The 12,369-nt window shown below is 46.8% G+C and overlaps 1 protein-coding gene across 7 annotated transcripts in view; it reads left to right on the top strand.

The window, feature by feature from the left end:
• The window catches only part of ZNF236 (zinc finger protein 236), a 161,687-nt gene that overhangs the window by 134,635 nt on the left and 14,683 nt on the right, over positions 1 to 12,369 (top strand). For all 7 annotated transcript variants that reach the window (XM_078348282.1, XM_078348280.1, XM_078348283.1 and 4 more), the window contains one exon: positions 7,794 to 7,991. In XM_078348282.1, the coding sequence (XP_078204408.1) occupies positions 7,794 to 7,991 (198 nt within the window). The remainder of the gene's footprint in view (positions 1 to 7,793; positions 7,992 to 12,369) is intronic.

A 12,369-nucleotide genomic window follows, 5' to 3' on the forward strand; every position in this document is an offset into this window, starting at 1 on the left:
CTGAGTAACTAGAGCTTGCAATGCAGCAACTGTCACAACAAAGCAAGTCATACTAATTTGCTGGTTTCAGGGCGTATAAACATTATGTTTATACTACACTATAATAACAGTGTTCGGCAGCATTCTTTTTTTTTTTTTGAGACAGAGTCTCACTCTGTCGCCCAGGGTAGAGTGCAGTGGTGCAATCTCAGCTCACCCCAACTCCTGTTTCAACCTTCCAGGTAGCTGGGATTACAGGTGTATACCACCACACCTGGCTAATTTTTGTATTCTTAGTAGAGACAGGGTTTTGCCATGTTGGCCAGACTGTCTGGAACTCCCGATCTCAAGTGATCCGCCCACCTTAGCTTCCCAAAGTGCTGGGATTACAGGCGTGAGCTGCCGTGCCCAGCCAGCATTTTTATTTTTTTTTAATGTACATACTTTGATTTAAAAATACCTTATTGCTCAACTCCAGATGGATTCAAGACTTAAGCATAAGATCTAACACCATAAAAACCCTAGAAGAAAATCTAGGCAAAACCATTCAGGACATAGGCATAGGCAAGGACTTCATGACTAAAACACCAAAAGCATTGGCAACAAAAGCCAAAATAGACAAATGAGACCTGATCAAACTCCACAGCTTCTGCACAGCAAAAGAAACAGTCATTAGAGTGAATCAGCAATCAACAGAATGGGAAAATTTTTTTGCAATCTACCCATCTGACAAAGGGCTAATATCCAGAATCTACAGAGAACTAAAACAGATTTACAAGAAAAAGACAAACAAGCCCATTCAAAAGTGGATGAAGGATATGAACAGACACTTTACAAAAGAAGACATATATGAAGCCAACAAACATATGAAAAAATGCTCATCATCACTGGTCATTAGAGAAATGCAAATTAAAACTACATTGAGATACTATCTCACACCAGTTAGAATGGTGATCATTAAAAAATCTGGAGACAACAGATGCTGGAGAGGATGTGGAGAAATAGAAATAATTTACACTGTTGGTGGGAGTGTAAATTAGTTCAGCCATTGTGGAATACAGTGTGGTGATTCCTCAAGGACCTAGAAATAGAAATTCCATTTGACTCAGCAATCCCATTACTGGGTATATATTCAAAGGATTATAAATTGTTCTACTATATGGACACATGCACACAAATGTTCACTGCAGCACTGTTTACAATAGCAAAGACCTGGAACCAACCCAAATGCCCAATGATAGACTGGACAGGGAAAATGTGGCACATATACACCATGGAATACTATGCAGACATAAAAAAATGATGAGTCCCTGTCCTTTGTGGGGACATGGATGAAGCTGGCAATCATCATTCTCAGCAAACTGACACAAGAACAGAAAATCAAACACTGCATGTTCTCACTCATAGGTGGGTGCTGAACAATGAGAACACATGGACATGGGGAGGGGAGCATCACACACTGGGGTCTGTTGGGGGGAAATAGGGGAAGGACAGCAGGGGGTGGGGAGTTGGGGAGGGATAACATGGGGAAAAATGCCAGATATAGGTGATGGGGAAGAAGGCAGCAAACCACACTGCCTTGTGTGTACATATGCAACAATCTTACATGTTCTTTACATGTACCCCAAAACCTAAAATGCAATAAAAAAATGAATTAAAAAAATACCTTATTGTTAAAAATGCTGACCATCACCTGGGCCTTCAGGGAGTGTAATCATTTTGCTGGTGGAGGCTCTCGCCTTGATTTTGATGATGGCTGCTGACTGATGAAGGTGGTGGTTGCTGAAGGTTGGGGTGACTATAGCAATTTCTTAAAATGAGACAACAATGAAATTCACTGCATCAATTCCTCCTTTCATAATAGATTTCCCTTTCGTGAAAGGAAAACTTTGGAAGTGAGGCATGAAAGCAACATTCATCTCTGTATACCTCCATCACAGCTCTTGGGTGAGCAGGTGCATTGTCAATGAGCAGGAATATTTTGAAAGGAATCATTTTTTCTGACCAGTAGGTCTCAGCAGTGGGCTTAAAATATTCAGTAATCATGGTGTAAACAGATATGCTGTCATTCAGGCTTTATTGTTTCATTTGTAGAGCACAGAAAGAATGGATTTAGCATCATTCTTAAGGGCTCTTGGATTTTTGGAATGATAAATGAGCACTGGCTTCAGCTTAAAGTCACCAGCTGCATTAGCCCCTCACAGGAAAGTCATCCTGTACTTTCAAGCCGGACACTGACTTCTCTGTAGCTATGCAAGGCCTAGGTGGCATCTTCTTCCACTGTAAGGCTGTTCTGTCTGCACTGAAAATCTGTTCTTCAGTGGAGTGACCTTCATTGAAGATGCCGGCTAGACGTTCTGGGGAACTTGCCGTAGCTTATCCATCCGCACTTGCTGCTTCAGCTTGCACTGTTAGGTTATAGAGGCGGCTTCTGTCCTTAGTTCTCCTGGACCAACCTCTGCTGGTTTCCAGCTTTTCTTCTGCAGCTTCCTCAGCTCTCAGACTTCATAACGTGGAAGAGAAAGTCTTGCTCTGGATTAGGCTTTGGCTTAAGTGAAGGTTGTGGCTGTTTTGATCTGTCCAGGCCATTAAAACTTTCTGCTTATCAGCAATAAGGCAGTTTCACTTTTTTATCATTTGTGGGCTCACTGGATAATACTGTTGATTTCCTTCAGGAACATTTCCTTCATTTCACAGCTTGGCTAATAGTTTGACACAAGAGGCTGGGCTTTCAGCCTGTCTCAGCTCTCTCCATGCCTTCCTCATTAAGCGTGATCATTTCCAGCTTTTGAAGTGAGGGTGTGTGACTCTTCCTTCACTTGAACACTTAGAGGCCATCGGAGGGTTATTAATTGGCCTAATTCCAGTATTGTTGTGTCTCAGAGAACAGGGAGGCCCGAGGAGAGGTGGGATGGCCAGGTGATAAAGTAGCCAGACACAAACAACGTTTGTAGATTCAGGTTGCCATTTTTGTGTAGGCGGGGTTTGTGGTGCCCCAATTACAATAGAATAGTAACATCAAGGATTGCTGATCACAGGTTACGTAACAGATAGTGCTATAATGAAAAGATGTGAAATATTACAAAAGTTACCAAAATGTGACACAGAGACAGGAAGTGAGCATGTGCCACTGAAAAAATAGCACCGAGAGACTTGCTCGAAGCAGCACAGTTTGTAAAAATGAAACGGTATCTATGAAGGGCAAAAAGAAGCAAAGTTCAGTGAAAATAAGACATGTCTGTAATTATTGAGAGAAATTCTGTTAGATGTTTTCTGTAAATTTCCCTTGTTAGGTGTTAATCACTGTCTAATTTCATCCTAATGCTCTCTTGACACAGACGGAATGCACATTGACGCTTCCAGGCTCTGACCTGGGCACTGACCAGAGACTTCAGACCCATGCCTGGGTCTGCCTGTGGCCTGTGGCCTGTGCGTCTGGGAGGAAGCTGGGACCCCTTTGAGCGCCCTGGGCTTATCTGAACCCACTGTAGAGTGGCTAGGAGTGCTGGCTGTAGCCTCTGGTGATCTGTGTACATCCCTGCTCCCATGCTTTCTGGCCAAGAGATCTCAGGCAATCCTAGGTCTGTGTGATGGCCTGTTTTGAAGACAGACATGTCCAGGCATGGTAGTTCACACCTGTAATCCCAGCACTTTAGGAGGCTGAGGCAGGAGGACTGCTTGAGCCCAGGAGTTCGAGACTACAGTGAGCTGTGCTCACCACTGCACTCTAGCCTGGGTGACAGAACGAGTTCATGCTTCAAAAAAAAAATCCCAAACAGAGGTGTAGTTAGGACTGCCTCATGGTGGTCAGAGTTTGGGTAAATAACGTTCCCTGGCACTGAGCACAGGTCCTGGCCCAAAGCAAGTGCTCAGGTGAGGACACTACCAGTGGTGGTGGAGCGGCTACAGCCCGGGGCTCACTTCACTCTCTAGTGAAGTCCCTAGAGCAACTGTCTTTGCTTTTCTTTTTAAAAATCATTTTCTTCATGGTTCATCTGAAGAGAAATCCATACTGATCTGACGAGACGTGTGCTCACAACGTAAAATCATCTTTATCCTAAGAGCCTTTGACAGTCTGCCCCCTTACTCAGCCTGTCTTTACAGAAAGGAGTGAGCTGATTTCTACCTGACCCTTCTGTAGGGATTGAGAGACCTGGCCTAACTTGGTTAGCAACTGCAAGCCCTTACATCAGCGGGCAGCTGCTGCACCAAATTGCCTTTCTTCCTCCACTCACCGCTTAAGGGGCATGCCTTCTTTCGAAACTGGTTTTGCTGGAGAAAAGAGAGGACACTGGCTGGCCAGCTTTCTGAGGCCAGGCTCCCACTGGGCATATGGTCTTATGTAGCCGAGCCCTCCTCACAGCCTTGAGGTGTCTAAGTGTCAGGGCCATTTTACTCATAAGGAATCTAGAATGTAAGGGTAGCTTTGAGTAACTTAAGGTCCCCCTGCCAATAGAGAGAGCTGGCGTTTGAACCCAGGTCTGTCTTACCCCACTCTTCATGTCTTAATAGGAGAATGTCGTTTTGAACATTTACACCTGGATTTCCAGTTACTTGAGCTCAGCTGGTCTCAGCTGGGCTTTTTAGTAAGGGGCAGGCTTTTAGAGGGAGGTTTGGGGTCAGAAGGCTGATCATGTGCCCAGGTGTGTGTTGTGGATAGTCTTTCTCTGAAAGCTGCCTTGTTTCAATTCAGCAAACATTAAAGTTCCTGCCAGTGCTGGCCGCCGGACACAAAGGGTATTGGATCAGCACCAGGTCTCTCTGGGCTCATTAGGAGGTGGATGTAAGGCTGCTTTCCTCCCTCTTCTGCTTGCCAAAAGCCACACTCCTCATGCTTGGAAGGTGGTCATACACGCTTCTATCCTCCTGCCCCCATGTGGAATAACTGCTATGGGAAGCAGATGAGATGATTTCTAACTGAGGCCAAGTTTATGTTTCAGGCTGAAAAGTCATCTCACACTCATTCTCTAACTGATTTCCCCTTCTCTTTTTGACAGGTATGATTTTAGCAATATTCTATTAATATTCAGTCTCTTTCCATATGTTCATATATATGTAATTATGAAATTCAGCAGAACATGGGCTATTTCACAGTAGTAGCAATGATTCAGAAGCTTTGCTGTGGTGATGCTGAAAAATATTTTACAGAAATTGTTTTTAAAGTTTTGTGTGTTTGTCTTTTCTTGAATGATGTGGACCAGTTATTGAATTCTCACATCTCATGAGTAAAATTTTTGGGCCAGAAACAATTTTCTGTGTGTGTTCATCACCATGACTACTGGGGGATACTTGGCAATACTGATTGAGGACATGAGGCAGCTCCATAACTACAGGTTTTTGCTTGAGTTGATGTTCTTCAGCATGCATTTATCTGCGGTTACAGAACCAGCCTTCAGTATCATTTATTCCTGTGCTTATCAGACTTTTTTGACACACACAGAATATATTTATATGCAGTGACCTGAAACACACGTGTTTCTGTCATTCTTCTTTACACTCACAGATGTTAGATGTACACCTGACACAGGTGTCATATTATAGAATAACACCTACAGATATTCACGTGTAGGCACACACCTGACACAGGTGTCATATTATAGAATAACACCTACAGATACTCACATGTAGGCACACACCTGACACAGGTGTCATATTATAGAATAACACCTACAGACACGTGTAAACACACACACCTGACACAGGTGTCATATTATAGAATAACACCCACACGTGTAGACACACACCTGACACAGGTGTCATATTATAGAATAACACCTACAGACACGTGTAAACACACACACCTGACACAGGTGTCATATTATAGAATAACACTCACACATGTAGACACACACCTGACACAGGTGTTATATTATAGAATAACACCTACAGATATTCACGTGTAGACACACACCTGACACAGGTGTTATATTATAGAATAACACCTACAGATATTCACGTGTAGACACACACCTGACACAGGTGTCATATTATAGAATAACACCTACAGACACGTGTAAACACACACACCTGACACAGGTGTCATATTATAGAATAACACCCACAGACACTCACGTGTAGATGCACACACCTGACACAGGTCATATTATAGAATAACACCTACAGACACGTGTAGACACACGTGACACAGGTGTCATATTATAGAATAACACCTACAGATACTCCTGTGTAGACACACACCTGACACAGGTGTCATATAGAATAACACCTACAGACACTCACGTGTAGATGCACACACCTGACACAGGTGTCATATTATAGCATAACACCTACAGACACTCACGTGTAGACACACACCTGACACAGGTGTCATATTATAGAATAACACAGCTACTCATGTGTAGACACACACCCCTGACACAGGTGTCGTATTATAGGATAACACCTACAGATACCTACAGATACTCATGTGTAGACACACACCTGACACAGCTGTCATATTATAGAATAACACCTACAGCTACTCATGTGTAGACACACACACCTGACACAGGTGTCGTATTATAGGATAACACCTACAGATACCTTCAGATATCATGTGTAGACACACACCTGACACAGGTGTCGTACTGTGGAATAACTCCTGTCCCAGGCATCTCACATGGCAGCCATGTCTTTTCTGATCCTTCTCTTTTGTTTCCTTTTTTCCAATTTTATTCTTTTTTTTTATTACAGCACCAATTAATAATACAGCACCCTGTAGAACTATTTTGTTGTTAAGTCTTTTTCTTGAAGTTGTGCTTATTTCTTATATTACATTCTCAAATTAATGAAAAAGTATTGATAAACTGGGAATAATAAAAATGTTAACCAATCTTGTTAATTTTCATTATGATTGTTTTGTTAGGCCATCTCATAGAAATTTGCATATGCAAAATTGAAATCTGTTGTTTACAAAAGCTAAGTCAGCCAGGTGCAGTGGTTCATACCTATAATCCCAGCACTTGGGAGACTGAGGCAGGAGGATCCCTTGAGTCCAGGAGTTTTAAGACCAACCTGAGCAACATAGGGAGACCGTGTCTGTACAAAAAAATTAGAAAATTAGCTGGGCATGATGGTGAGGTGGTGAGTACCTGTGGTCCCAGGTATTTGGGAGGGCTGAGGTGGGAGGATTGCTTGAGCCTACGAGTTCAGGCTGTTGTGAACTGTGATTGCGCCATTGTACTTCAGCCTGGGAAAAAGAACAAGACGCCATCTGAAAAAAAAAAAATCGAAAAGAAAAAAAGCTGCGTAATAAATTCCTCCTACTGTTTTCATTATTTTTTCAGTGGGTGGTGGCATCCCATTAAAATGATTTGAAAACCTAATTGGTTATGATCCACAGTTTGGAAAAAAATGATTTAATTCTATTAAAGGTTAAAAACACCTTTTGTTATTAAGAATTGCTTATCTAAAGCTACTACCAGCAGCAAGCATTTAGTGAATGCCTGCGCTGTGCAGCCCTTGGCAGGTAGGTGTTTCTCCCAGGAGGACCAAGCATGGACTGGTTCAGTACTTAGCCTGGAGTAGCCCGGACCGTCCTGATGGAGCTGGGATTTGCACCTGGTCAGTGCGGCACCAGAGCTCATTCATTACCTGCTGTTGTGTGGTTTCAGTCTTGCAGGACAGTGTGCATTCTGGTCTCATTGTGTGGAAGGTGCCTCTGGCCAAATTACCCTGATACTAGGACATGCAATGTGGGCTCAATGTGTCCGTGCTAGAAATGTCCCTGTTATTACCACGGCGTGTATCAGTTCACGGACTGCACAAGTCCAGTCGAGTGCGTGGAAAGTCACAGAATTTCTGGCTCTTTCCAGGTTGCTGGCGTCTCTGGGAACCTGGCCCCGGGCAGCCAGCCCGAGAAGGAGGGCCGGGCACACCAGTGCCTGGAATGTGACCGCGCCTTCTCATCGGCGGCGGTGCTGATGCACCACAGCAAAGAGGTGCACGGCCGGGAGCGCATCCATGGCTGCCCCGTGTGCAGGAAGGCCTTCAAGCGCGCCACGCACCTGAAGGTAGGCCCACCGTGCCACAGCGCAGCTGTGTACCCCCCAGGCTGCTAGAGTTGCAGAGTCTAAGATTTAACACTGGCCAGGAGTCCAGCTATGGCAAGAAAAGATCTGAAAAGCTTCTTCACATGTGTGTTTTTGAGGAAAAGGTCAAGAGATGTAGGTGTGTTGTTGTTGGGTTGTAAGGGGTCCGCTGGCTATACAGACGAATAGATCACGTGTTTGCCTGCAAGTGATGGTCAGTTTCCAATACAAATTGAAAGAGCATTGGAATACCTTGTCTCCCTTGTCAGAGTGACAAAAATGTAAAAATCTGTCAGCACCTGCTGTTGAGGCTGTGGGGAAACAGAGGCTGGCTCACGTAATTGCTGGGGAGACTGTCACTTGGTAGGACTTTATGTACGGGCATTGGGCAGCCCTAATAAACGCACCTGTGCTCACCCTGGGGACCAACCATGAAGATGCCCCTTCAGCCTCCCCAAGTTTAGCTGCCCACGCTGTCCACTGCAGCAGAGCTATCACACAGTGGGGACTGGAGCATCCGCCAGTGGAAGGCAGAGGATACATTCATTTGGGGACATCCCCCTGGAGGGTGCTGTGCTACCGTAGGTGGGAGGCAGAATCCCAGCAGGTGATTTGGAGGTTCCCCAGGGCCGTGTGACCGGGTGCTCTGACATCCAGCCCAAGGTGCTGTCTTCATGTGAAGGGAATGGGGTGCAGAAGGGTGGAGCATGGAGGAGTGTGCAGCACGGCTGCCTGGCCAGCACCACTCCAGCCCAGTGGCCAGAGCCCCCATCAGCGCCCAAACGTCAAGCTGGTGTCTGTCCTTGGCAGTGTGGGATGATAATGGCACTTTTCCCAAAGACCACATTACATCCATAACATTAGAAAAACAGACAAATTCTAAGTGAGGGATGGCCTGCAAAATTCCTGACCAACTGTGCCCGGGCTGCACAGAGGGCGGAGCTATGCCACACTGGCTGAGAAGGAAAGCTGCGCTGGGAAGACGGCTGCCTGGACCCTTGGAGTCCTGTTTATGTTGGGGGCGGGATTGCCTTTGGCCTTAGTGGGTTTGTTGTCTTTTAATGAGTGTAGGACTGGAAGAAGGAAGAATTTTGCTCAAAGGAGAACTTCCTGTCTCAGGAAGTGGAATCTTGTATCCCTGTGACTAGAGTGGCTTTTTTGGAGTGTGGACTAGAGCACACGGCATTGGACGTATTGCAGACCAGTGGTGTCAGTGGTGACGGCCCTGTCTGTGCTAGGAAGCCCAGGGCCCCGGCTGTGGCGCTTGCTGTGGCTCCTCTCCCAGGGTCCCTCCAGGGGCTGGTGAGCCCTGAGACCCTCACTCCTCCCTCTCTGTGCCTGAAGGAAGCCTGTCGCTTGGCTGTTTGGGTTCTTTTTTCTCTTTTTTACTTTTACTTTAGGTTCGGGGTACAGGTGCAGGTCTGTTACATAGGTAAACTCAGGTCACAGGGTTCTGTTGTACAGATTGTGTCATCGCCCTGGTACGAAGCTTAGTAGCCAACACTTATTTCCCTGCTCCTCTCCCTCCTTCCTCAAGGAGCCCCCTGCATGTGTGAGTTGCTCCCCTCTATGGGCCCATGTGTTCTCATCATTTAGCACCCACTTATCAGTGAGAACATGCGGTATTTGGTTTTCTGTTCCAAGATGGATTGAAGACTTAAATGTGAAACCTGCAACTATAAAAACCCTGGAAGACAACCTAGACAGTACCATTCTGGACATAGGAACAGGCAAAGACTTCATGACGAAGATGTATCACAAGCAAAAGTTGACATATTAGATCCAATTAAACTGAAGAGCTTCTGCACAGCAAAATCAACTAGCAACAGGGTTCTCCCTTTTCACACCTTCTGGTGAGCTGATGGCCACTGGGCTCTGCTGAGTCCCCACCAGCTTCCTCCTCAGAAATTCACACCTCGCTATAGCAGAGCCAGGCCGACAGGTGACAGGTGCTAGAGTAAGAATGTGTTAACTCCAGCGGATCACAGACTTACTTTATGGTGAAATTCGTTCTTGGAGAACATTCAGCATAGTCTTGAAGAACACGTTCCGGGGAGAACTAGGTTACGGTCAGATGCTCAGCGTTACTCTCTTTCAGATGACGGAGCATGCCTGTGTTCCGTTCCGTTTCTCACAGTTCAGTTGAAAACCATTCCCAGTCTCATTTCTAAGATCCTTCTCTAGGTTCCTGTCTCCTCTCTTTCTTAAGACCCACCAGACTACCTTAACATCTGAAGGCATTTCTGAGGTTGTGCTGTTGGTCAATTTGAATGCAGTTTGGACACTAACTTCTTCCCCACTCACAGAGAGGTTGTTAGTTCCCACTGATTACTTATAAAGAGAGCTGATCCTACCCACTTGAAGTGAACTTTTCTCCTCCTGGGCTCCAGCACCCTGGTCTGTCTCCAGCACCCTGGTCTGTCTCCAGCACCCTGCTCTGTCTCCAGCACCCTGGTCTGTCTCCAGCACCCTGCTCTGTCTTCAGCACCCTGCTCTGTCTCCAGCACCCTGGTGTGTCTCCAGCACCCTGCTCTGTCTCCAGCACCCTGGTCTGTCTCCAGCACCCTGCTCTGTCTCCAGCACCCTGGTCTGTCTGTCTCCAGCACCCTGCTCTGTCTGTCTCCAGCACCCTGGTCTGTCTCCAGCACCCTGCTCTGTCTCCAGCACCCTGGTCTGTCTCCAGCACCCTGCTCTGTCTTCAGCACCCTGCTCTGTCTCCAGCACCCTGGTGTGTCTCCAGCACCCTGCTCTGTCTCCAGCACCCTGGTCTGTCTCCAGCACCCTGCTCTGTCTCCAGCACCCTGGTCTGTCTGTCTCCAGCACCCTGCTCTGTCTATCTCCAGCACCCTGGTCTGTCTGTCTCCAGCACCCTGCTCTGTCTCCAGCACCCTGGTCTGTCTGTCTCCAGCACCCTGCTCTGTCTCCAGCACCCTGCTCTGTCTCCAGCACCCTGCTCTGTCTTCACGTCGCAGGCAGGCACCGTTCTGTCTTCTGGCTAGACTGTTGCGTCTGAGTTTTGTCTACACAGAGTCACGGCTTATGCATAGTTTTGCATAAATGGGCAAAAAGATGAATGAAACAGGAGCCGCAAGCCCCGTAGACTTTCAGAGAAGGCTATGAGTAGGAGCACCCTGATTGGGAAAGGAAAGTGAATCGGATTGGAAGAAAACAGGTAGTCATAAGTTTAAAAGTTAGAGTCCATTTCTTCAGGGGTCCATGGTCGGGGCCCGCACAGCAGGTCACTGTGAAAAGGTCATTAAAATGAGGACATTATGACTGCCCAGTTAAGAAATGAATGGTGGCCATTCCTCTGGTCTCTACACAGCTCTGCCCAGCCAGTCCAGTGTCACTGGCCCCACGGGAAACTCTTCAGTGTCACCTGAAAAGTTTCAGGTGGAAGCAGCGGGTCCACACGCCTCTGTCTAGTAAGGCCCTTGAGACAGGGCTACTGCCTCCTCTGCAGCCCACATGCTGCTCTCAGGCCCTCAGATCTAGCCCTTAGTCCCTGTCTCCCACCCTCCTGGAAATGCCTCTTTCTTCTTTCTTACTCTAATCACCCAAATAGAGAATGGTGCCTCCTGCTCATGCCTCTCAGAGCCTTCTGGGTTCCTCCACGGCACCTACAGAAAGGCTCAGTGATGAGCATGTGAGGAGATGGTGAAGGAGGTGGCCTCATCTGTCCAAGAAGAGCGCAAATCAGGAGTGGCCCTGGTCACAGAGCTGGGACAAGCTGGGCAATGTTCAAATTCCCTTCTGTGGTCACAGGAGGGGATGGGCATGCTTCATGTAATGATCTGGTGCTAAAAATTCAAAATCGAGGCAGTGTACAGGGCTGCAGAGTAAGAAAGAAAAGCGGCCACCATGCATAGGCTCCCTCTACCCTGCCCTTGTTCTCTGCTCCCTTTGGACTGCACCCCGAGGGTCTCATCCACCAGAGTTTCTGGCTCTGCCACCAGGATGGAGAAGAGCAGTCTAAGCCCTCTCCCCTTTTTGCTCAGTTTATTCATTCATTCAACAAATATTTCAGAGCTGCCTGAACCTCATGCTGAGGACACTGCCTGAGCAGACAGGATGTCCCTGGCCCTGAGCCACCTTCAGGGGCATTCCCCAGCAACTCCAGATGCTTCCTTCCTCCAATTGGAGCACCCCTACTTCATCCAGCCACCCTATGCTGCAGGGTAAGGCCTAACCGCTCTCTTCGAGGAGTGTAGCTCGTCGGTATTTTTTTTAAAGCCACCAGCATAGAGCGACAGCCGCATGTGCTCTTTTACCACCGCATGTGCTCTCTCTGGTGGTCAGAGACACAGAAGCCACGGTTATAAAAGCTTTCCATCTCAGCCCACCAGACAGTCTGTCCCCC

The sequence above is a fragment of the Callithrix jacchus genome, chromosome 13 (genome assembly GCF_049354715.1).
Source record: "Callithrix jacchus isolate 240 chromosome 13, calJac240_pri, whole genome shotgun sequence".
NCBI classification, from domain to species: Eukaryota; Metazoa; Chordata; class Mammalia; order Primates; family Cebidae; genus Callithrix; species Callithrix jacchus.